Source organism: Marmota marmota, unplaced genomic scaffold (assembly GCF_001458135.2).
Source record: "Marmota marmota marmota unplaced genomic scaffold, marMar, whole genome shotgun sequence".
NCBI classification, from domain to species: Eukaryota; Metazoa; Chordata; class Mammalia; order Rodentia; family Sciuridae; genus Marmota; species Marmota marmota.
The window spans coordinates 4,703,092-4,726,538 of record NW_026000196.1 but is presented as its reverse complement, the minus strand read 5'-3'; the positions used below and the strand labels follow the sequence as shown (position 1 = coordinate 4,726,538).

Below are 23,447 nucleotides of genomic sequence, written 5' to 3'. Positions count from 1 at the left end.
TTTTTTTTTTTTTTTTTTTAAGAGCTTCAGGTATTGTCATCCTCATGTCTCTTTGTCATGTGTGTGTGTGCGTGTGTGTGTGTGTGTGTGTGTGTAATTTACTTCCTGCGATGCTGGGGATGGAACCCAGAGCCTTGTGCATGCTAGACAATTGGCTCTACCACTGGATTGGGTATAATTCCAGCCCCTTACGTCTCATAAACCTTTTTTTTTTTTTTTAAATAGATATAGATTATTACCATCATTACCCTTCATAGTTTCCTCTTATCTTCCCAGCCAACTCCTATTCTCAAAGGCAATCACTTTTCGGAAAACATTTTCACCATACATTAGTTTTTCCTGATTTAGAACCTCATGTAAATATCACCATAGAATTGTACTCTTGTCTTTATCTGCTTTCACTTATTCAGTTGTTTTAAATATATGAATATATCAGTTTATGTATCCATTTTTCCAAAAAAGTCATTAACAAATCAAAGTCTGAAGGCCAGAGCTGGCAGAGGTTGGCTTCTATTGGACTGTAAAGCGTTCCTCTTTCTCTCCACGGATAGGCATTTCCACGCATTTAGCCTCCTGCAGCCCTAAGCCACAGATGCCTATCTGGCTACTAAATTTGTCAAGTAGATTTGATTGACAGCTGAGACTCAAGTGATCCAATGCTCTGTGGACCGAGTTGGTTTAACTGAGCAGGTACCAGCACGGTGCACGCTGGAAACCCCTGCTACTTGGAAGGCTGAGGCAGGCGGATCGCAAATTCGAGGCCAGCCTGGGCAACTTAGTGAGAACATATCTCAAAATAAAAAATACTGGGGGATAGGCTGGGAATATAGCTCAGTTGGTAGAGTGAGTACCTCGCATGCACAAGGCCCTGCGTTCAATCCCCAACACCACACACACGAAAAAAGGCTGGGGATGTAGCCTTTTTAAACCTCAGGGTAAATTTAACTTGAGTTCAGTATTCTGTACCAAAAAGAAAAGGAAATTGAAGACGTGCCCAACTCCTACTTGAATGAGCCAGAAGAATTGGCTGTATCCTTAAAAATTAGTTAAATATATCATTTTATCCTAGGAACACGTTCCTCTGGCCAGAAAATGAAACTAGAAAGTTGACTTGTCGCTTACGGTATCCACTTGTTCCTTCCCGGTCGCCGTTCCCTTCCCGGTATGCTAAGCGCTAGGAGAGCGAACAAGACTTCCGGGAGGTCTAGGAAGTGGCTTCTTTTTCTGGGCGGAGTTACTTTCTTTGGCGCCGGTGGAGTTTGTGCTGGTGTAGGGCGGAATCCTGCTGACAAACGGAGTAGGTTGGGAAGGAACGGATCGCTACACAGTGACTGCAGGTCTGAGGCGAGTCGCTCTCCAAGCCTGCGGCCGTCTGGCTGGGAGGCGGCTATTTATTTTTCTAGTGTGGCCGAGGGGCGAGGGCCCCTCCGGGTGTTCTGCTCTGGTACTACAGTCCCAGGCGAGCAGGATAGCCGTCCTGTGCTCACCCTGGGTGGCTGCCGGCCTTCTCAGAACGGAAGGCGCCCGCCTCCTTCTACACCGGGGCACAGGTGTCCGCTGCCATGGCTTTTCCACTTCGGCCGGACGCCCCTGAGCTTCCTGACTTTTCCATGCTCAAGAGGCTGGCTCGAGACCAACTCATCTATCTGCTTGAGCAGGTCAGTGCCCGTCACCCTCAGCATCCATGGTTTAGCACTCACATGACGCGTACTTCTTTGTTTCTGAGTCCGTTCGATCTTGTTGTTGTCCTTGAAGCTTCTGCGTCAGGTCCAAAATGAAGCAGACAGCAAAGAAAACCCAGGGTAGAATGAGCTGCTTGAGATCTGGCCAAAGAATTAATGGATTTTTTTTTTTAACAGTTAAGGGAGATAACGCTTGTCCAGGCGTCACTGGGGATGGAAAGACATCTTTGTCATTAAAAGATCTTAAGCACCAGGAGACAGATAAAACACAAAGTACTACACGCAGGGTATCAGGTGGTAAACCAGTGATAGACTGCTTGAAGTTCAGAATAAGCACTCATCTAGGTTGGATGATCTAGGAGTTTTGCGGAGCTAGGGTGTAAAGAATAAACATTTTCTTTAGAGACTGAAGATTATTCTCCAGGCAGATGGACTGGTAGGAGCAAAGCTGAGGAACCAGGGAAGGGCAAAGCATGTCAAGAAAATGGAGATATCAGATGATAGACTGAACCCTTCCCCATCCTATTTGTGGCATGAACAATACTTGATAATGATTCTAATAGCAATGTGTGGGATGGGGTAAATGGGCAACAGAATGCCAGTTAAGTGACCATAGATCAGATTGAAGTAATAAAGACCCACATGAAGTTGGAGGCAATGGAATGAGGGAGAAATGATGGATTTGTAAGGCATGGTGAAAGAAGACTGAAAGAGTTACTGATGATTAGTTGTAAATAATGATGGAGAAGTAAAGTTCACTGAGATTTTTAACCTGGATAATTAGGGAAATAATGCTGCTACTATAACTGTAACAAATTACTTGTTTAATTATTTAGTTATTTGGGTTTTTTTCCCCAAACTGTATCCAGCTTTATTAAAGATATTTTTCACAAACAATCATAGTACTTCAAGCAAGATATGGGCAGACAATAGTTAACAGTATATAACAGCTTTAAAATTCCCTTCTTGGTTGGACTACCAAAATCAGAAAACCACTGTAAAACCCAATGAAATCTTCATACGATGCTCTAATAGAGAAAGTTTAGAGTGAGGGTTGACATTCCACATTTAGCATGTTGTTTAACAACTTTTCATGAGCCAGCCCTGACTTTCAGGAAATAAAATGAAAATGGTAAAAATTATTGATTTGAAGATCCACAATGTAGAAAAGGAACTGCTGCTCTTCTGAGGGACACTGTTCTCAATGATGTCACTGGAAAGACCCGATTGCCCCATACACTGGTAAAACCAAGTGTTGGAATCAGGTCCAACAGATCTGAGTTTAGGGGAGTTAAGTCTATGCAGGTGGCAGAAAGGGAGAGAAGGACATAAAGATGAATTTAAGTTTTTCCATACCATGAGGCATTTGTGCCAAGGTGACTAAGTGTGCCAACATCAGGGAGTCCCTCCTCTTGGGACTCTCAAAACTAGCAGGGAAAGGTGTTTTCCCCCACAGCAATCCAGCTTTGGAGACATTCTGCTAGTGATGTTTGCTCCTTCCCTCCAAAACAATAATGAGGGGCTGGGGATGTGGCTCAAGTGGTAGCACGCTCGCCTGGCGTGCTTGCTGCCCGGGTTCGATCCTCAGCACCACGTACAAACAAAGATGTTGTGTCCGCCGAAAAACTAAAAAAAATAAATAAATATTTAAAATTCTCTCTTTCTCTCTCACTCTCTCTTTAAAAAAAAAAAAAAAAAAAAACCAATGATGAAGTGTTCTGTGTGCTAACAACATAGCTTTAACAACAACAACAAAAAAAAGTAGGGCTGGGATTGTGTCTCAGCGGTAGAGCGCTCGGCTAGCATTTGCAAGGCCCTGGGTTCGATTCTCAGTCCCACATGAAAATAAATAAACAAAATAAAGGTATTGTGTTCAACTACTTCTAAAAAATAAGTATTTTTTTAAAAAAGTAAAAAAAAATCTGCATTTTTATTAAATTTGATAAAAAATAGTATTTCAAACTGTACGGTACACAGTTATCAAAAATGCACACACTTCACTTGGCATAGTCAGCACCTTCAGCTTTCTGTGCCTTGTCTGTTTTGGTGTCTCCATTTTCTGCATTATTCCCATCCTTGGTGGTGTCAGCTTTTTCCGTTTTCCCTTTGGGTACCTTCTCTCCCTTTGCAGAGGCCTTTATATGATTGGGCTCTGGCTTTGGAGAAGTAGGTTTAGTAGACAACCTTGCAGATCTTCTGTGACTTTATCTCCTTTAGCATCCCCTTCAGCCTTTCTCTTGGGCACGGTGGCAGCTGCAAAGGGACGAAGGCGCTGGATGCAAGGGTGCAGCGGTGTGAGGCTTTGATTGGTTCAGGGGTTGTTCTTGCCTCTTCTTCACACTGCTCTGTGTGTGTTTTTTTTTTTTTTTTTGGTTTGTTTGTTTATTTTTTTTGGTGGAGCTGGGGATTGAATCCAGGGCCTTGTGTATGTGAGGCAAGCACTCTACCAATTGAGCTATATCCCCCAGCCCTAGTTATTTGTTTAATATCTTGTTTGCCACTAGATTGGAAGGTCCTCAAGGACCTAGCTTAGAGTCAAGCATATAGCATGTGCTTAATGAATATTCATTTTATGAACATTGAATGGAAATTAAAAAACACATAGAAAGAAGAATGAGTTTGGTGGTCAAAGCTGATTCTTTTAGATTTGGATGGGGTGAAGTTATGGAGTTTAGTGTGTAACATTTGGCAGATAGAAATGTAGAGCTGCATTTCCATCATGAGGGCTGGGAGACAGGAGAAAACCTCAAGACATCTGGGACTGAATTTTATTTTGCTTTTGTATGCCCCATAGTGCTAGCACAGTGATTTGCCCTCACTCATTGTTGAGTAAAAGATTCAACAAATGTCTGAGGAATTGAAAAGAGGTGCTAGTTAAAGCCATTAGTTCAGGTGAGATCAACATGAAAGAACAGAGACCAAGGATAGAGACTTGTAAGTGGGGGGAGTAGGTGAGGAAGAGGCGTCCACATAGTGACTCAACATGGCCAGAGTGGATCTCCATGAGCTAATGCCCTCCTCAAACTAACTTCTGATTCACTTCTTGTTAATGGGCACTGCTGTTTGGCTGGATCATAATCATCTTTGACTATCCTTCCCACTAACACTTAAGTGAATTGATTGCTGAATCCTATGGCTATTTCCTTGCACATAACCTTATAGTGCAGGGCTTTTCACTTGCTAGGCAAGCACTCTACCATTGAGCTATAATTCCAGCACTTCTTATTTTATCGTGACATAGGATCTTGCCAAATTGTCCAACTAGCCTCAATGTTGCAATCCTTCTGCCTAATCCTCCCAAGTAGCTGGGATTACAGACATGTGCCACCAAATCCAACTACATATTTTTTTAAAAATAATGATCATAAAATAGTTTGCATATTATAGAAAATGTGGAAGATAAAGAAAAATATTTTAAAAAAACACTTATAATCCCACCACCAGATATAAGCAGTGTTAATAATGCTAATTTCTTTCAGGTATATTAAAAACCTAAATTACATATTCCATGTAGCTCTTAACGTATTTTTATTCATGGCACTACCAGCTTAAAGCAGGTCTTCATTTGTTGTCACATGCTTGGCTGCTTAGTCTGGCATTAACTTCCTAAAAGGACTCACCTGCTTTTCTCACATCTCAATCCATTTTATCCATAGTTACTAGATTCTTTTTTTTTTAAAAGAGAGAGAGAGAATTTTTAATATTTATTATTTTTTAGTTTTTGGCTGACACAACATCTTTGTTTGTATGTGGTGCTGAGGATCGAACCCGGGCCGCACGGATGCCAGGCAAGCTCACTACCGCTTGAGCCACATCCCCAGCCCAGTTACTAGATTCTTATGATTAAAATTTCTAACCAATTGGGATGTTTCAGTGCAAAAAAGTTTCCTGTTATCACTGATCCATAAAGGATTGTGTCATAACCTGCTATTGGAAGCCCTTTATGTTCCATTCTAGGCAACTGTTTCAGTATTATTCCTTACCATTATCCTACATAATGGTTTCTGAAGCTTGGTTCTGTTGACGTTCTGGGCTGGATAATTCTGTGTTGTAAGACTTGTCCTATTCATTGTAGAATGCTTAGCAGCACCTCTGTTCTTACCTGTATGATTCCAATAACACCCTCTACTTGAAGGCAGGCAACCAAAACTGTCTCTGGACATTGTCAAATGTCTCTTTGGTGGGGCAGAATCATCCCTGATTGAGAACTTATACCTTCCATGTACCTTATCAGCCCAATTGAATTGTTTTGTTCTTCCCTTAACATTCAGTTTATTCTCTGTTCCTGGCCTTTGCTTGATTGCCTTTTTTTGTTGTTGTTTGTTAACTTTTTGTTTTTTGGTACTGGGGATAGGACCCAGGGGTGCTTTACCACTGAGCCACATCCCCAGCATTTTTAATTTTTCATTTTGAGACAAGGTCTCACTAAGTTGCTGAGGCAGGCCTTGAACTTGCAATCCTTCTGCCTCAGGCTCCCAAGTTGCTGGGATTATAGGTGTGCACCATTGCACCTGGCTGGATTGCCCTCTTAAGACAACTTCCAAACCATTTGTCAAGACCTAGTTGAGAGGAAACTTCCAGTGACTTCCTCCTCCCTGTCACTGACCGAGACTTCTCCTTCCTCTTCATCAGGAGTACAGGAGTCAGATGACAGAAATTGTGGGTGGGTGAGTGAGAAGGTGACAGGGCAAACACTGTCCTCATTTTCTAAGTTCTGTGTTGAACATGTGTTATTTTTGTAATTAGAAGAAAAATTCTACTTGAAAAGGTAGTTAGTAATTAGTTGAGGGGATTGCAGAAAGCAGGGTGGAGTTTTGTTGTATTTGGCTTTGTTCAGCAGGACACCAACCTTGTTGGGAGACAGAGTGGAGGAGGCAATGATGCAAATCAAAACCAATAGGCAGCAGGATGGTTGAGTGACAAGGAGTTGATCTGAGAAAGAAAATGGAATATCTTTCCAGAATAGTTGAATATACAGAAAAATGTTATCTGGATATAAATAATAAATGAGATGTTTAGCTAGATGATACCTACTGCCCTTCCAACTCAGAGACCATCTGTGTTTCTGTTAAATGGGTGGCTGGATGAATTCTCAACTGAAGGGGCTTGTGTGACCTATGAGTAACCTGACATACTATGTTTCCTTCAGCTTCCTGGAAAAAAGGATTTGTTCATTGAGGCAGATCTTATGAGCCCTTTGGATCGAATTGCCAATGTGTCCATACTGAAGGTACTGTCCCTTTTCCAAGGAGGCTCTTTCCCCTCTTTGCTGTCTTTCCTCTTTAAGCAGTTTTTCTTTCGATAAACAATACAAATTCGTGAAGAGTGACTGCTCTTACAGGGTGAAGATAGGGTAAGCTGATTTGGGGTAGTTGAATTAGGCTGACACAAGAATTGATATGTTGGTTGTATTGTTTTATATGTTCTATTTTTGTTTTTTCTATTGACAGTTTGAGGAAGGTTTAGGGGGACAGTTGTCAGGGGAGTATTTTGATTCCAAGAATTAACATAAATAGGAAGCCCTTAATAAGTCCCCTGTCTTTGTATCATGCTTTGTGCTTTTCAAGCACTTTTACGTTCATTGTCTTGTTGGATTCTTCCTGTAGCAACATGAAGTAGACAAGCTGTACAAGGTGGAGAACAAGCCAGCTCTCAGCTCCAACGAACAGTGAGTGTCTGCAAGTGTGTCTCACTTCCAAGTTAGGAGATCCCACCATACACAGTGGTACATGCCTATAATCCCAATGACTCTGGAGGCTGAGGCAGGAGTATCACAAGCTGGAGACCAGTCTTAGCAACTTAATAAGACCCTGTCTCAAAATAAAAAAAGGATTGAGGATATTGTTAGCACATTTGCCTTTGACCTGTCCTTGCCCTTGGTCTGGCACCATGGTATCTATGATACGATTCACTTTCCTGAATTTTTATAATTTCATGCTTAGATTATTGTTTAGCCTCTTAATGAGTCTTCCTCTCAGTTTCTCCCACTCTTGTTCTTTTCCCTCTCTAATACATATCACTATTTTATAACTAGATTGATTCCTCTCCCAAAAATAATTTTTAAAAAAGTTTTTTAGTTGTAGATGGACACAACACCTTTATTTATTTATTTTATGTGGTGCTGGGGATCAAACCCAGTGCCTTATGCATGCTAGGCAAGCACTCTACCACTGAGCCTCAATCTCAGCACTTCCCCAAAATAATTTTTAATAAGGTTCTCTTTCAAGAACCTTCCAGGCTTCCCATTATTTACATTATAGTCCAAATTGTACATCACAGATTCTAAGGCTGTCATTAGTGTGGACTTACATGCTGTCTGTCCAGCCTTTTTTCTCATGTGTCCCCTTTAAGCTTCTGTTGACACATGCTTCCACACACACCATGCTCTCTGCATGTGCCTTCATCTTTTTAACCACTCCATTTGTTTGCCTGAAAAATTTTTTTTCTTTCTTTCTTTTTTTTCTTCCTTTTTTAGTACTGGATAACAAATCCAGGGGCACTCAGCCACTGAGCGACATCCAATGCTCTTTTTAAAAATTTTTTATTTTGAGACATCCTGGTAAATTTCTCAGATTGACCTGGAACTTGCGATCCTCCTGCCTCCGCCTTCCGAGTAGCTGAAGTTATAGATTTGCATCATTGTGTCCGGCTTACTCAGATTCTTCTAAACCGCTGTCACCAACTTCATGATTTATCTTCACCATTTTTTTTTTCATCTTTTCTCTTATAGATTGTGCTTCTTGGTCAGACCTCGCATCAAGAATATGCGCTATATTGCCAGTGAGTGTGCCATGGTACTATGTGTAACCAAGACGTAGGAAAGAGTGGGCAAGATTGAAGGGCCCGTCAGTGAGGACCCTTTAATAGGAAGAGACTCTTATGAGTTGGCCCCTGCACTTGTAGAGAATATCTCCTTCCTTGTTTTTGGTCTAATACATGGCCCATGGCTTTCTGGGCTGGATTCTTTTTCTTTGTAGATCTTGTCAATGCTGACAAATTGGCTGGCCGAACTCGAAAATACAAAGTGATCTTCAGCCCTCAGAAGGTGAGTGTGGATTCTAGTAAGAGTGGGATGTGATATCAAACAAGGTGACAACTGGGTGAGTAAGGGGCTAGTGTTGCTGTCTCCCCCAAATCAAATTATGTGTGATTGAACCAATTAACTGCCACTGTCCTGAATGTATCCATGATTGTTAGGCAGAGGGTCTATCATCAAACTGCCCCAAATAGAATATTGTGGAGTTGTGAGAGGTGGCCTCTATTATATAGATTTCTTTAAATGAAAATCTTTACATTTTTGAAATAGAACCTGCTATATATCTCTGCTAACAGAATCCTGTATCATAATGTTTCTAATGTTATGGCTTCTCTCTATTATGGTTCAAAATATTGTGACCTTCTTCTTATATCCCTTTAATGATAACTATAATAAATCACCAATCCCCCCACTCCCATATTTTGATCCAACCCAAGGTATGTGGCCTTGGTTACTAGAACCACACCACCATTTTTTTGGCAGTGCTGTGGATTGAACCCAGGGCCTCACATGCTAGGCAGGCACTGAGCTAATCCATCCCTTTATATTTTTATATTTTTATTTTGAGACAGGGCTTTGCCCAGTTTCTTGTGATCATCCTGCCTTGGCCTTCTGAGTAGGTGGTATTACAGTTGTACAGGTATACACCACCATGTCCAGCTCACCTTTTTTTTGATACTGAGGACTGAATGCAGCAGCAGTTGACTCTGAGCTATACCCCAGTCTTGTTAATTGCTGAGGCTTGCCATGAACTTTCTATCCTCCTGTCTCCTAAATTGCTGGGATTGCAGGCATGTTCCACTGCACTCAGGTTCCCTTTTCTTTAAAAAAAAAAATTTTATAATAATTGTACATATTAACCAGGTGCACTGGTGCATGCTGGCAGTCCCAGCTATTAGCTGATGCAAGAAAATCACTTGAGCCCAGGAGTTTGAAGTCAGCTTGAGCAATATAGTGAGATTCTGTCTCAAAATAAAACAACAGCAACAGTGATAGCAAGAAAGAAACAATTGTACACTGGAGGGAGAAAGCCTTCTCTTACATAGGGAAGGACCCTAAAATACCATCTTATTTTACCCTAACTTTGAGCAACTGAGAGAACCTTGCCCCATGCTCACATGGTAAGTTACTATAGCCAAACTGGTTTCCTTCAATAATTGTAGTGTTTGAAGGTCCATCATAATATTTCTATTTCTTGATTCCATTGAATTCCCATCCCACTGCATATCAGCTAGGTGCCTTGTAGATGTGTCCCCAATCTCAGTGTTTGGCAGGAATGATATTCCAGGCCTTTACATTCTCAGCTATAGGCCTAAGAAGCTCTACCAAGTAGTGCATGCCACACTTAGAGCAGTTTGAAACTCAAGTTGAAAGGACAGGGATTTATTTCTTCTTAGTTTTTCTAAGAGAGTTCTAGAGAAAATTGAAGCTATAGCTAAGACTGAAGATTGTGAAGCCAGGCTATCTGGGTGTGAATCTTTATTTTAGCATTTGTTACCTGCATGATCTTGGATAAGGTACTTAACTCCTTTGTGTTCAGTTTCTTTATCTTTCAAATGGAATTGATAATGTTACCCCATCTCCCACCCCCATTAACCAAGGGGCACTTTACCACTGAGCCACATCCTCAGCCCTTTTTATTTTTTATTTTGAGACAGGATCTTGCTAAGTTGCTTAGGACCTTGCTAAATTGCTGAGGCTGGCCTCAAACTTGGAATCTTCCCACCTCAGCCTTCTGACTTCGTGGGATTGCTATGTGATAGTGCACACCTGACTAGTACTTCTTTTAATTTAAGTGAGATGATTTTCAGAAAATAAATGAAAAATCCTGTGGAATTATATTTCTGTATGGTTTTCTCATCACATAAGAGGAATAAGAAGAAAGAGCCAATGAGGTTCCTTGAAGGTTCTTTGAAAATGGATCGAGCAGTCTGACAAATAATTAGTCTGCCTATGAATACAAATGTAAAATGTATATGGTAACACTATTATCAGGGCAGGAAATTATTAAATAAGACGACAGCCTATAAGAATCATAAGTTTGGGGGCTGGGGATGTGGCTCAAGCGGTAGCACGCTCGCCTGGCATGAGTGCAGCCCGGGTTCAATCCTCAGCACCACATACAAACAAAGATGTTGTGTCCGCTGAAAACTTGAAAATAAATATTAAAAAATTCTCTCTCTCTCTCTCTTTAAAAAAAAAAAAAAAAAGAATCATAAGTTTGAGCTGGGATTGTGGCTCAGCGGTAGAGCGCTCGCCTAGTACGGGGTGCGACCCAGGTTTGATTCTCAGCACCACATAAAAATAAAGGCATTGTGTTGTCTATCTTCAAAAAAAAATGATTCATTTTCTCTCTCTCTCTTTAAAAAAAAAAAGAATCATAGGTTAATTTTGAATGTTATTAAAGGAGCCATGGTCAATAATTTTTAGTGTTTGGGGTCTTATAAAACTCCCTCCACTTTTTTTTCTCCAAATTATACTTTTATTTGTATTAACATGGAATAGAACAAGTTGGTAATAGTTTCAAATAAGTCTTCAAGCAGGCATGAAGCATATACCTGTAATTCAAGAGGCTGAGATAGGAGGATTGCAGATTTGAGGCTAGACTTCGCACTTAGTTCTTGCCTATGTCCTGTGCAGGTGAGGGAAAGGGTTCCTCTCTGAGGGATGGGCTGGCTGAGAAATAAAAGCTAGAAAAGTAGTACTATGAAATAACCACAGGACACAGAAATATAGGTTCAGAATGGGGGCAGTGATGGGCCATGACAAGACGGGTATAGCTTCTGACAAAAAACAGAGCCCATTGCCCGGTTTATTTATATCTGAACAGATCAAAGAGATTCGATAGAAAGTTCTTCGCCAGGGCTGGTGTTTTAGCTCAATGGTAGAGTGCATGCCTTGCATGTGTGAGTCACTGGGTTCGATCCTCAGCAATACATAAAAATAAATAAATTAAATAAAGGTATTGTGTCCATCTGCAACTAAAAAAAAAAATTAAAAGAAAAAATAAAGAAAGAAAGTTCTTTGCCAAAAACAGGATAGAGGTGGGGCAGAAAGGCTTTGCTCAGTTCCTAATGGGTCATGTCCATCTCTGGTGCTGTATGGGACCTCTTGGCAGAGCTGAGGGGGAGTTCACATGTAATGGGGTGGTCTTAATGGTGGGATTGCTGCTATAAGTTCCCAATTACCAAATCTACTCCCTCAGTGGCTTCAATACTGGAAATCCTCATGCATTTTATGGGTGGCTTCCCGCACTTAGTGAAATCCTGTCTCAAAAATAAAATAAAAAGTACTGGGAGTGTCATTGATAGAGCACCCTTGGGTTCAATCCCTAGTATTATCACCAATTTAAAAAAAAAGTCTCCAAATTACACAGAAAAACAAAATTGGTATTTTTGTGAATATTCTTCATTTAACACCCTATCAAAACTTTTAGGCCAGACTCGGTGGCACATGCCTGTAATCCCAGTGGCTGGGGAGGCTGAGGCAGGAGGATTGCGAGTTCAAAGCTAGCCTAAGCAACTTAGGCCTTAAGCAACTCAGTGAGACCCTGTCTCTAAATAAAATACAAAAAAGGCCTGAGGATGTGGTTCAGTGGTTAAGTGTCCCTGAGTTCAATCCTTGGTACAATAAAAAAAAAAAAAATGTTTTATATCTCTTCCTCAGTAGTTGTTAGGAAATGGGGCATCTCTGTCTCTTTTTGAGTCTGCCTTTGTTAGTGACTAGGATAGGCAGATTTCAGACTGGGCTCTGAAGTTCAGTAGTTAGCACTAAAAGTTAAAAGCAAGACTGGATTTAGCTTACTGGCAGAAATGAGTTAGAAATGAATAAGGTTCTTTTGTGTAACAGTGAAATAAGGAGCACGTAGCATGAATCTTTACCTCATGGAGCTATCATGAGGTTGAAGACAGAAGGTCCTTGTAAAATACAAAGAACAAGACCTAGTACATGTTAAGTGCTTAATCTCAATCAGCTATTATTAGTGTCATCATCGTCTGATGTGAATACCCTCTGTATTCTTCCCTTTTATCTCCAAGTTTTTACCCTTTACCCACTTGTCTCAAAGGAGGAAGAGACGCTGGCCCTTTCTGAGATCAGCTGAGCTGTTTCAGCTAAGTGCTGGCCACATCCATGCCTGCCTTTTCCATTATCTTACTTCATCAGCTACATTCTCTTCTGTCTTCCCTGTCAACCCTTTCTGAACACCCACCCCACTCTGCCTCTTCTGCCAAGCCTGGGATTGCCTTTTTTTCATGGCTAGACTTCTGTGCAGAATGATCTGCTGTCAGGCTTCTGCTTCTTCACCTCCATCTTTACCCACTTGTCTTAGTGGTGTCTCTCTCTCTCTCTCTCGTACTAGGATTTGAATCCAGGAAAGCTTTACCACTGAGCTACATCCCCAACTTTTTTCATTTTTTTTAATTTTGAGACAGCAAAGCTAAGTTGTGATCCTCCTGTCTCAGCCTCCCGAGTCATTGGGGTTACAGGTGTGTGCCACTGTATCCAGCAGTGGTGTCTCTTTGATGCTCATCCTCCGGCATTTGACACCCTATCTTCCTTGAAGTGTTAGCTGTCCTGCTGTTAGTGGTGCTCCTGCCAAAATGGTTTTTTTTGTTGTCTGTTTGTTTGTTTTTGTTTTTTGGTAGTACTGGGGTTTTCCTTGTACACAAGAGGCAAGTGCTCTATCACTGAGCTTTTTGAATTTTTATTTTGAGATAGGTTCTCGCTGAGTTGGCAAGGCTGACCTGGGATTTGTGATCCTCCTGCCTCAGCCTCCTGAGAAAGTCAGGAGCCAGATTTCATTAGAACGCCAGATTCCTGAGCTGGAATTATAGGTGTGCACCACTGTGCCAGGCATCAGCACCTCCATGATTTTTAGAGCAATTTTATGCCAATATTCCCAGCTCTGTCTGTACAGCTCACCCCTCAAATACAACTGAAATACCTTCTGGCATACACATGGCTCAGAGTTTAATCCTCAGTATCTCTCTCTCTCTCTCTCTCTCTCACACACACACACACACACACACACATAAATCTACCTACCTACACATATAAATCTACCTACCTACATACCTATGAACTCTTGGGGGTATAATCAGTCTCTCCCCAAACTGTAGCAGTATTTATAGAGGAACTCCAGAGAAATGGAAGCAACAGGGCTGGGGATGTGGCTCAAGCGGTAGCGCGCTCGCCTGGCATGCGTGTGGCCCGGGTTCGATCCTCAGCACCACATACAAAGAAAGATGTTGTGTCCACCGAAAACTAAAAAAAATAAATAAATATTAAAATTCAAAAAAAAGAAATGGAAGGAACAGAAGAAGATTGTTACTAATTAATGTCCTTTTTTCTTTCAGTTTTATGCATGTGAGATGGTGCTTGAGGAAGAGGGAATCTATGGAGGTGAGAGGAGATGAATGTGAGTGGAAGGGGAGAGAGAACATGTAGAAGAAAGAAATCAGATTGTCATCCCTCTCCCAGCTGCTCCTTCTACTGGTGTTATTCCTGTTGGTTTAGTGGGAGGAGAGGCTCCGAGGATGGGAGTGGGAATAGGACCCCAACCAAGAACACTAGAGGCATGCCANTTTTTTTTTTTTTTTTTTTTTTTTAAATCAGGATTGAACCCAGGGGCACTTTTATCACTGAGCTACATTCCCAGCTCTTTTAATTTTTAATTTTGAGACTGGGTCTTGCTAGGTTGCTAAGGACCTCATTAAGTTCTCAAGGCTGGTCTCAACTTGAAATCCTTCTGCCTCTGCCTCTCCAATTACTGGGGTTATAGCATGCACCTCTGTGCCTGGGTCTGATTGTCACTTTTATTTTGTAGGCAAGTCTTTTATTTACCCTTAGTTGTATTTAGATCCCTGAAATATTTATGGTCAAGGCTTGTTGTTTTGTGCTGGAAATTAAACCCAGAGCTTCTTGTATACTGATATGCACTGTACTGCTGAGCTACCCCTAACTCAAGGCTTGGGGTTTTATATCTCTGGAGCACAAAAATGTGTAATTAAGTAGCTTGTGTCATAGTTTGTTTGCTGCATTTCTCCTCAACCACATCATAAACCACATCATAAGCTCTAGAAGACTGGGAGTGGGTCCATTTTGCTTCTGCTCTGTTTGGTGCTTAGCATTTTCCTATACATATGTGGATTTCAGTAAATAACTTGCTGAATAGTGAATAAGTGAATCAGTGTTTTCTTAGCACTTGTGGTCAGCTCTCTAATAAAAGTCCACCACTTACAGTACTGTACTGTAGGCTGCAGTGTACATGTCTCCTCTCATTACCAGTCTGTGGGCTCTTTAAAAGGGAGGAACTATTTCTTATTTTGTGATTCTCTAATGCTACGTGTAGTCCTGGCATGTGGCAGGCACTCGAATATTTGTTGCATGACTATGATAAATCATCATTTTAACATGGAGCTAAGTACTTTTTGCAGAAAGGCTGATGTCCTCTGTCCTCATAGATGTAAGCTGCGATGAATGGGCCTTCTCTTTGCTGCCTCTCGATGTGGATCTGCTGAGCATGGAACTGCCAGAATTTTTCAGGGACTATTTCCTGGTAAATGCCAGGCCCTTGATTCTTGGCACCAAGGAATTGGGACAAATATTGGGTCCAGTGAGCTAGAAATGCTGATTTAACCTTTGTCTAACTCATTATTTATCAAAGTGATAGTGATTTGGTGATTCATGGCTATCTATAGGTTGATCTGGATGGGACTTCCTTTGGGGTAAATAAAATGAACTCTTCCAAGCATTATCCAGACCCTGCCATCCTGCTTGGGGGCTTCTAGGATTAGCAGTTCTAAAGATGGGCCTGTTAGGTTGATTTGTGGTCCATATGAACCCTGTAGGAAGGAGATCAGCGTTGGACCAACACTGTGGCTCAGGCGTTGCACCTTCTCAGCACTCTCTATGGATCTTTTCCAAACTGCTATGGAGTTGGCAGATGTGCCAGGGTAAGGGCCCTAGTAGTACTTTTTCCCTATAGTCCCTTTTTTCCCTTGTTCTCTATCCTGTACACAAAAAGGATTATCCATAGGCATGTGTGATATGAGGTATATTCTTACCTTGTTTTTATGTTCCAGAATCGTTTCCCAGAGAGGAGAATTTGTGTGGCTAACTGAAAGGCAAAAGGCAGGGCCTGAGTGTTGTATTCCTAAATCTTTTTTTGAATCTCAAGGGCAGGTTGACATTTGTTCTTCATTGGTATGGGGAGGGGCAGGGAAGGATAGGAACAGCTGAGAGTAGAATAGGTTCACATTATTCATTATTAGCTCCTTTCTTGGGTGCAAGATGAAGTATCACATAGAAGAGGTTGGCTTTTATAGGTTTAGGGCTACAAAACTTAATCAAAAAAATTGCAGTTCAGGGATAGTGCTGTAGCTCAGTGGTAGAGATTTTTTGTAGGTAGGGATTTAAACACAAAATTGAGAATGTCTTGGTTTCTCACAGATGTCATATGAACTATGGAGGAAACTGGAGGAGGAGGAGGATAGTGAAACCAAAGGCCGAAGACCAGAAATTGGTCATATCTTTCTCCTGGACAGAGGTAAATTATGCTCAGCACTTCTTGTATCTTTGGCCCCTTTAAGACACAGTAATAGGGGCTGGGGATGTGGCTCAAGTGGTAGCGCGCTCGCCTGGCATGTGTGCGGCCCGGGTTCGATCCTCAGCACTACATACAAACAAAGATGTTGTGTCCACCGAAAACTAAAAAATAAATATTAAAAATTCTCTAAAAAAAAAGACACAGTAATATATGGAAACTGTGGTGGCAGAGTTAGGATCCTAAAGTTAGGACTGTGAATTCCTATGTTGAATTCCACTTGGGCCCTATGGTACTTGAGCTAATATTGAGCTGGATCAGAGGGGCCTACATGGTCAGGATCTTGGTTTCAGACATGGACTTTGTGACGGCACTTTGCTCCCAAGTGGTTTACGAGGGCCTGGTAGACGACACCTTCCGCATCAAATGTGGTAAGTGCCATCCATAGTCACAGTGGAAGTGGTCATCAACCTGTGGTGCCTCCCATAATTGGGTAGGGATTATGGGAGAGACCTTCGTTCTGTGTGCATTGCTGGGGTATCTTCACCAGCAGTTCAGGAAAGGGTAAGAGAAGGCCTCAGTGGGGATCCTAATAGCCCTTCCTTCTGTTCTCAAAGGAAGTGTGGACTTTGGCCCAGAAGTTACATCCTCTGACAAAAGCCTGAAGGTGCTACTCAATGCTGAGGACAAGGTGAGGGTGTGGGTACTAATAGTGGATTTACTTAGGGCCACTGCTTACACAAGGCTCAGGACTACCTCTGAGCCTTAGGTGGCTAAGGTCACAAGAGAGAGGGTTTCCCATTAGCTAAGACGCATACTCAGAGCACAGGGTAGGTACTTGGCATCCATTTACTGATTCCAGCTCAGTAATTCTGAGCGTTCTTCCTGAACTATCATTTTCTTTCTTTCTTTTTTTTTAAGTATTTATTTTTTAGTTTTAGGTGGACACAATATCTTTATTTTATTTTTATGTGGTGTTGAGGATCGAACCAGTGCCTCAAGTATGCTAGGCGAGCACTTAACCACTGAGCCACAACCCCAACCCTGAACTGCCTTTTTTTTTTTAATGGACAGAATGCCTTTATTTTATTTATTTATTTTCATGTGGTGCTGAGGATCAAACCCAGTGCCTCATGAGAACTAGGTAAGCGCTCTGCTACTGAGCTACAGCGCTAGCCCTGAACTGAAATTTTTTTGGTAAAGTAGGAAGATACTATGTTCTGACAAAGTAAATTATTTGTTTTGTTCCCCTCACAGGTATTTAATGAGATTCGTAATGAGCACTTCTCCAATGTCTTTGGCTTCTTGAGCCAGAAGGCCCGGAACTTGCAGGCCCAGTATGATGTGAGGCTCTAAGCCCTGTTTCTCTGTTTTGTTTCCTTAGTGTCTCCTAAGGCTGCTGTCCTCTGGCTCTCCTTCTTCTGACAGAACCCCATTTCTTCTGGATGGGTAGCAACTGAGGGAGGGTGGTGGTTTCTCCTGAAATCAGAGGTATTGACCTTATGGGGATGTTCCCACAGCGCCGGAGAGGCATGGACATTAAGCAGATGAAGAACTTTGTGTCTCAGGAGCTCAAAGGACTGAAACAGGAGCATCGCCTGCTGAGCCTCCGTAGGTACCAGTGTGGAGGTGCTAGGGGAAGTGACTCGATATTCCCCAGGGGAATGCTGTGGAGGGGCCATTGCTACCCAGGAGGAGATCCCTGTTTGGCAAATAGTGGTCTCATTGGTATACAATGGGAAGAAGTACTTTGCCTGCAGAGGTTTTTATCATTTTGTATAATAAAGGGACTTCCATCTAGAACCAGGAATATGTCAGCTCCCTTTTTGTCCTCTGCAGATATTGGGGCCTGTGAATCTATCATGAAGAAGAAAACTAAGCAGGATTTCCAGGAGCTAATCAAGACTGAGCATGGTAACTACAACAGCCAATTTTTATGCTACTTTTTGTGCCCCAGCTCCCTGTGAAAGATGATTTCTGGCTCCTTCCAGCTGATGCTGGCTGTGTGGAATGCTGATTCCTGCTAGAAGTCCTGGGGGTCCCTTAACCCACCCCAAGGATGGAGAAAGAGATGAGGAGACAGATGCCTGTTAGCATTGATGGCAACAGGTGAGCTGATCCCCAGTAATGGGCTTTCCTCTTATTACTCATAGCACTGCTAGAGGGGTTCAACATTCGGGAGAGCACCAACTACATTGAAGAACACATTGACCGGCAGGTGAGCAGCAAAGAGCTGGGGAGGCTGGGAATGGTGTTTAGAGGTGGGGTTGCTTAAGCAGAAGGAACTATTAGTATGCATTAAGAAACTTCAGTTCTTACCAGCTGTTTTTTTCTTGTGCAGGTGTCACCTATAGAAAGCCTTCGCCTCATGTGCCTTTTGTCCATCACTGAGAATGGTGAGCCCAAAAGATCAAAGATGAGAAGACAAGGTTGAGAAATATGCTTCAGGAAGAGAAGAAATAATTTTGAAAGACAAAGGCTAGGCTAGGTGGTGTATACCTGTAATCCCAGTTACGTGGAAGGCTTGAGGCAGGAGGATCACCAGTTCAAGGCTAGCCTGGGCAACTTAGGAATGCCCTGTCTCAAAGTTAAAAATAAATTTAAAAACCTGGAGTCGTGGTGCACTCCTGTAATCCTAGTGGAGGCTGAGGCAGGAGGATTGCAAGTTCAAAGCCAGCCTCAGCACAAGTGAGGTGATAAGTAACTCAGCAAGACCCTGTTTCTAAATAAAATACAAAATAGGGCTGGGGATATGGCTCAGTGGTTGAGTACCCCTGAGTTCAATCCCCAACACCCCTGGAAATAAATAAATAAATAAATAAATAGGGCTAGGCCTGTAACTCGGTGGTCAAGTCCCCCTGGGTTGAATCCCCAGTGCCCCCCAAAAAGTTTTTGTTTTGGTTGAATTATCACCAGGTTAAGGGCAATTTATTGTCCAGCCCTAACCAGGACCATCACAGAACAATGCCCTTCAGATCTTAGAATTGCAGAGGCACAGAGCCAAGTGGCCTTTCTCATCATTCTATGTGACCATCTGTCTTCAATAAAGTTTCTATGATAAAAATATGTTCTAGAAAAAAAGGGACAGCCAACTAATTTCATGAACATTTCCAAAAACCCAGATTATGCAACTTTTCATCACAACTGTTTTTACTGTTGAAGTGTTCTAGTTGATCAGTATTCTTTAAGGTTTTTCTTTCTACCCAGGAAGGTACTTGCTTATTATAAATTTCCCTTGTTGTAGTTGGAAGTCCATTTCTTATGTCTATTTAGAAAAGCATTTGAGACCATATTTTTGGAACTCATTTTTATATACTGTCTGTTTCTTAGTAGCTATAAAGCAGTTCAAGGAGAACTGGCCCTTAGCTGTGAAGAAATGTGTGAAAAAAGTCTCATCTCCTTTCTGCCACATTCTCTCACCCCCCGCTACCATTAACATTAGTTCCAGTGTTTCCTCAGCACCGTTGTGGTTCAGAGCTCTTCCTAGAATGCCTAGAACCCAGACTTAATGTTTCAATAAGTAAGCTTAAATTTAGCAGTAATTTTACAGTTATATTCTGTGTAAGGTTAACATGATTTACTGCATCGTTTTTCTGATTAAAGTATTGGTTTGTTGGTGTGGCTCCACATCTCCAGAGTACCTCAGCTGACATATTCTTATTTTCCTCTCCCTTAGGTTTGATCCCCAAGGATTACCGATCTCTGAAAACACAGTATCTGCAAGTAAGACCTGGAGAATGTATTCTATTTTTTTTTTTTAATGTTTGGAGAATTTATTCTTAAGGGAAGCTGGTATAAGGCAGTTGTCAGGCATTTTTGAAGGAGGCACAAGGAAAATATGGCCCCTTCCTTATTCCTATCTATTTGCATTCTAGCCTCCCTCTTAAAGGTATTAGGGAGAGTACCTTTTCAGCATACCCACACCCATCTTTGGTGGGCAGCCAGTGCCAAGAGAATTTATAAACAATTCAGCATTTGAACCCAGTGAGGAATTCTGTCTCCTGGAAATGTCCCTCACTTTAGCACCTTGTGAAGCATTGATTCACCTTGCTTTCCTGATCTTTTTCATGTTTTCATGTGTGAAGCCTTTTCAACCATTTTTACCTCCATAGTTCCATGCTACTTCCTATTCCTCTTCTTTTGGTGTAGAGTTATTTCTGGTGTGAAAATCCTATACACAACAAAATGTGAGTTCTTTCAGGACAGACTGCAGGGTGTGGCCGTGGAGTCCTCCCCTCATTTCTCTATTACTAGCAGGGCCAGATTCAGTAAATAACTGATTTGAATTTTCTTCAGAGCTATGGCCCTGAGCATCTGCTCACCTTCTCTAATCTGCGGCGAGCTGGGCTCCTAACAGAGCAGGCCCCAGGGGACACTCTCACAGCAGTGGAGAGTAAAGTAAGCAAGCTGGTGACTGACAAGGCTGCAGGTGAGTAGGGAGCACAGGTGACCCCTATCCCCTACCCCACCCTTGCTGATGTTCCCTCTTCTCTCAACAGGCAGGGCACCCTGGGAGGGAACAAGGAGAGGGGAAGGAAGATGTGATTCTTTATTGCTATTGTCATTACTACTGCTACTTCTGCTAGTAAGAGCAGTTTCGATGCATTGAACACTTAGCATGTGGTAACCTCCTACATATAGTTTTCCATTTAATCCTCACAAAGATTCTGTGAGGTACATTCCCTTTCCCCCATTTTTACTGATGAGGAAACTGAGACTTAAAGAGGTTTTATTGACATGTTCAAGGTCAGTCAGGTTGGTTTAAATCCAAAGCCCAGACAACTTATCTGATAAACTAGGGTCACCCTATAGTCTGCATTTATAGGTGGCTGGTACCCTGTAGGAGGAGAAAACAGTGGATGGGGAGAGGTGTGCTGAGTGTCATGATCAGTTCCAGGGAACTGTAGATGAATGGCTTCGAGGGAAGTCTTCAGACGTATCCTGAATGGTGTCACCTACAGCAGTGTCATGAATCTATAGACCTTATATGGACCCTAGCACAGATTTTTTTTCCCAGGAAAGATTACTGATGCCTTCAGTTCTCTGGCCAAGAGGAGCAATTTTCGGGCCATCAGCAAAAAGCTGAATTTGGTATGTGAAACAGGACTGCATGGCTGGTTATGGGGCGGGTTATGATTTAATTCCTTTGTGGAGTATAGTCCATAAAAACCTTTTTGGTGTTTCATTTTTATGAAGATCTTTTAGTATTCTTATAGCATAAGCTTAATTTAATGAGACAGGAGACAAGATTCACTTACTTAATAAGTATTTAACAAGCATCTGTCAGTGCTATAGGATAGTGGAAAGTATAGGTTCCTATGCTTCCTATGAAGGGGTTGAAGAGAAGGACTGGAGAGGAGAACCCTTCCCTTCAGAAATTCATTGCAGAGAGTTAGTGGATACTGAACATAAGTGTCATCTTGGTTATGGATTCCTTTTGGGGGGCCTGCTGCTGGTTCTCCCTTTAGTTGAAACAGGAATTATTGTTTGGGATTTGTTACTTTTATCTGATCCTTTAAAGGACTAGAGAACTGGGCTTCCACTTGCCTAATCAGTATCACTGCCTTCTAGATTCCACGTGTGGACGGAGAGTATGATCTGAAAGTGCCCCGAGACATGGCTTATGTCTTCAGTGGTGCTTATGTGCCCCTGAGCTGCCGAATCATTGAGCAGGTGGGAACAAGCCACTCATATTTCACTCTCTGCTTTCTCTTATCCCTTGCCCATCCCAGCTTTTATTATTGAAGTAACTAGCAAGACACATGACAGTGGTACTATTTGTGGACTTGAAACCAGTTTTTTGGTTTTTTTTTTTAAATATTTATTTTTTAGTTGTAGTTGGACACAACTCCTTTATTTCACTTGTTTATTTTTGTATGTGGTGCTGAGGATCGAATCCAGGGTCTCGCATGTGCGAGGCGAGTGCTCTACTACTGAGTCACAGCCCCATCCCAAAACCATTTTTTTTAATATTTATTTTTTTATTTGTTTTTAGTTATAGGTGGACACAATGTCTTTATTTTTTACTTTATGTGGTGCTGAGGATAGAACCCAGTACCTCATGCATGTTAGGTGAGCGCTCTACCGCTGAGCCACAATCCCAGCCCTTGAAACCAGTTCTTATACCTTCCCAGGTGTTAGAGCGGCGAAGCTGGCAGGGTCTTGATGAGGTGGTACGGCTACTCAATTGCAGTGAGTTTGCATTCACAGGTGTGTGGCATTGCCAGGTGGGGCAGGGTGTCAGTAAGAGGTGGGCTCACACATCATGCAGTAACAGCATGTCAGTGAAGAGCTAAGTCTGGTCTGATCCTCACAGACATGACCAAGGAAGACAAGACTTCCAGTGAATCCCTGCGCCTTATCTTGGTGGTATTCCTGGGTGGCTGCACATTCTCTGAGATCTCAGCCCTTCGGTTCTTGGGCAAAGAGAAAGGTAAAAGAACAGAAAGTTGAGAACAGGCTAGCATGGGTCCTGAGGGAAAAAAGTGCCTTGCACAGGAAGCCTTTTCTCCAGGCCATGGTACCACTTGTTATAACCTTGCTGCAGGCTGCTATAACCATGAGCCCAATACCGATAGGCTTGCAAGTTGTGGTATCCACCAGCCTAGTATTGATGTCTTTGTGTTTATAAACTGGTACACTGATTCATTGGGGATTGTGGAACTGGATGGGTCAATGTGGTTCCTGCTGGGAACCTGAGATCTCTTGTCACTTCTGCTGCTTTTGATTCCTTAGGGTACAGGTTCATTTTTCTGACAACATCTATCACAAATAGTGCTCGCCTTATGGAGGCCATGAGTGAGGTGAAAGCCTGAAGCTTTTGAGGCCAACATTGAAGTCTTCCTTGGATGTAGGTGTTTGGTACCCAGCTGCTAACAAAGTATTCCCATTGGCCCTGCTGAGAGCTGGGGAATTTGGAATTTATTTGGGACCTACAGAACATATTTGACAACAATGTTCATATCATGTGCCTGGGATATTCCATTTTTTTGCTTATGAAGTAGAGTACATGCTGGTAAGATACAAGGGAGAAGAGGTAACCTTTGCTAAATCCTGTTTGAATATCATTGTAAATAAAGCCACTGCTCTCATACATAACATCCTGTAGTTCTGTATATTCACTTCTGTGTATATTAGTGAAAGCACAAGAAGAGCTATCCTTGGGGTTTCATATGTTTTGTGG

At 42.0% G+C, this 23,447-nt stretch overlaps 1 protein-coding gene, 1 long non-coding RNA gene and 1 pseudogene across 7 annotated transcripts in view; 1 reads left to right on the top strand and 2 right to left on the bottom strand.

Annotated features, from left to right (window-relative positions):
• LOC107148417 overlaps positions 1-1,253 on the bottom strand; it is a 4,098-nt gene extending 2,845 nt beyond the window's left edge. For all 5 annotated transcript variants that reach the window (XR_001504263.2, XR_007342825.1, XR_007342823.1 and 2 more), the window contains exon 1: positions 1,123-1,253. This is a non-coding gene — a long non-coding RNA (uncharacterized LOC107148417). The remainder of the gene's footprint in view (positions 1-1,122) is intronic.
• Vps33b (VPS33B late endosome and lysosome associated) lies at positions 1,230-23,362 on the top strand. 2 transcript variants are annotated; one of them, XM_015493057.2, is made up of 23 exons: positions 1,230-1,658; positions 6,832-6,912; positions 7,289-7,350; positions 8,413-8,462; positions 8,660-8,727; positions 14,076-14,121; positions 15,183-15,277; positions 15,570-15,674; positions 16,171-16,267; positions 16,618-16,695; positions 16,882-16,955; positions 17,522-17,608; positions 17,785-17,875; positions 18,104-18,178; positions 18,418-18,482; positions 18,606-18,660; positions 19,941-19,987; positions 20,561-20,693; positions 21,282-21,355; positions 21,836-21,937; positions 22,399-22,474; positions 22,581-22,697; positions 23,000-23,362. In XM_015493057.2, the coding sequence occupies exons 1-23, from the start codon at positions 1,563-1,565 to the stop codon at positions 23,077-23,079; spliced, it is 1,854 nt and encodes a 617-aa protein (XP_015348543.1). In that variant the 5' UTR covers positions 1,230-1,562; the 3' UTR covers positions 23,080-23,362. The 2 variants fall into 2 exon arrangements, with proteins under 2 accessions (XP_015348543.1, XP_048646194.1); XM_048790237.1 differs by lacking the exons at positions 6,832-6,912; positions 7,289-7,350; positions 16,618-16,695 and having other exon boundaries at positions 1,498-1,658.
• Positions 3,158-5,904, bottom strand: LOC125612467 (annotated as a pseudogene).
• Positions 23,363-23,447: the final 85 nt, after the last annotated feature.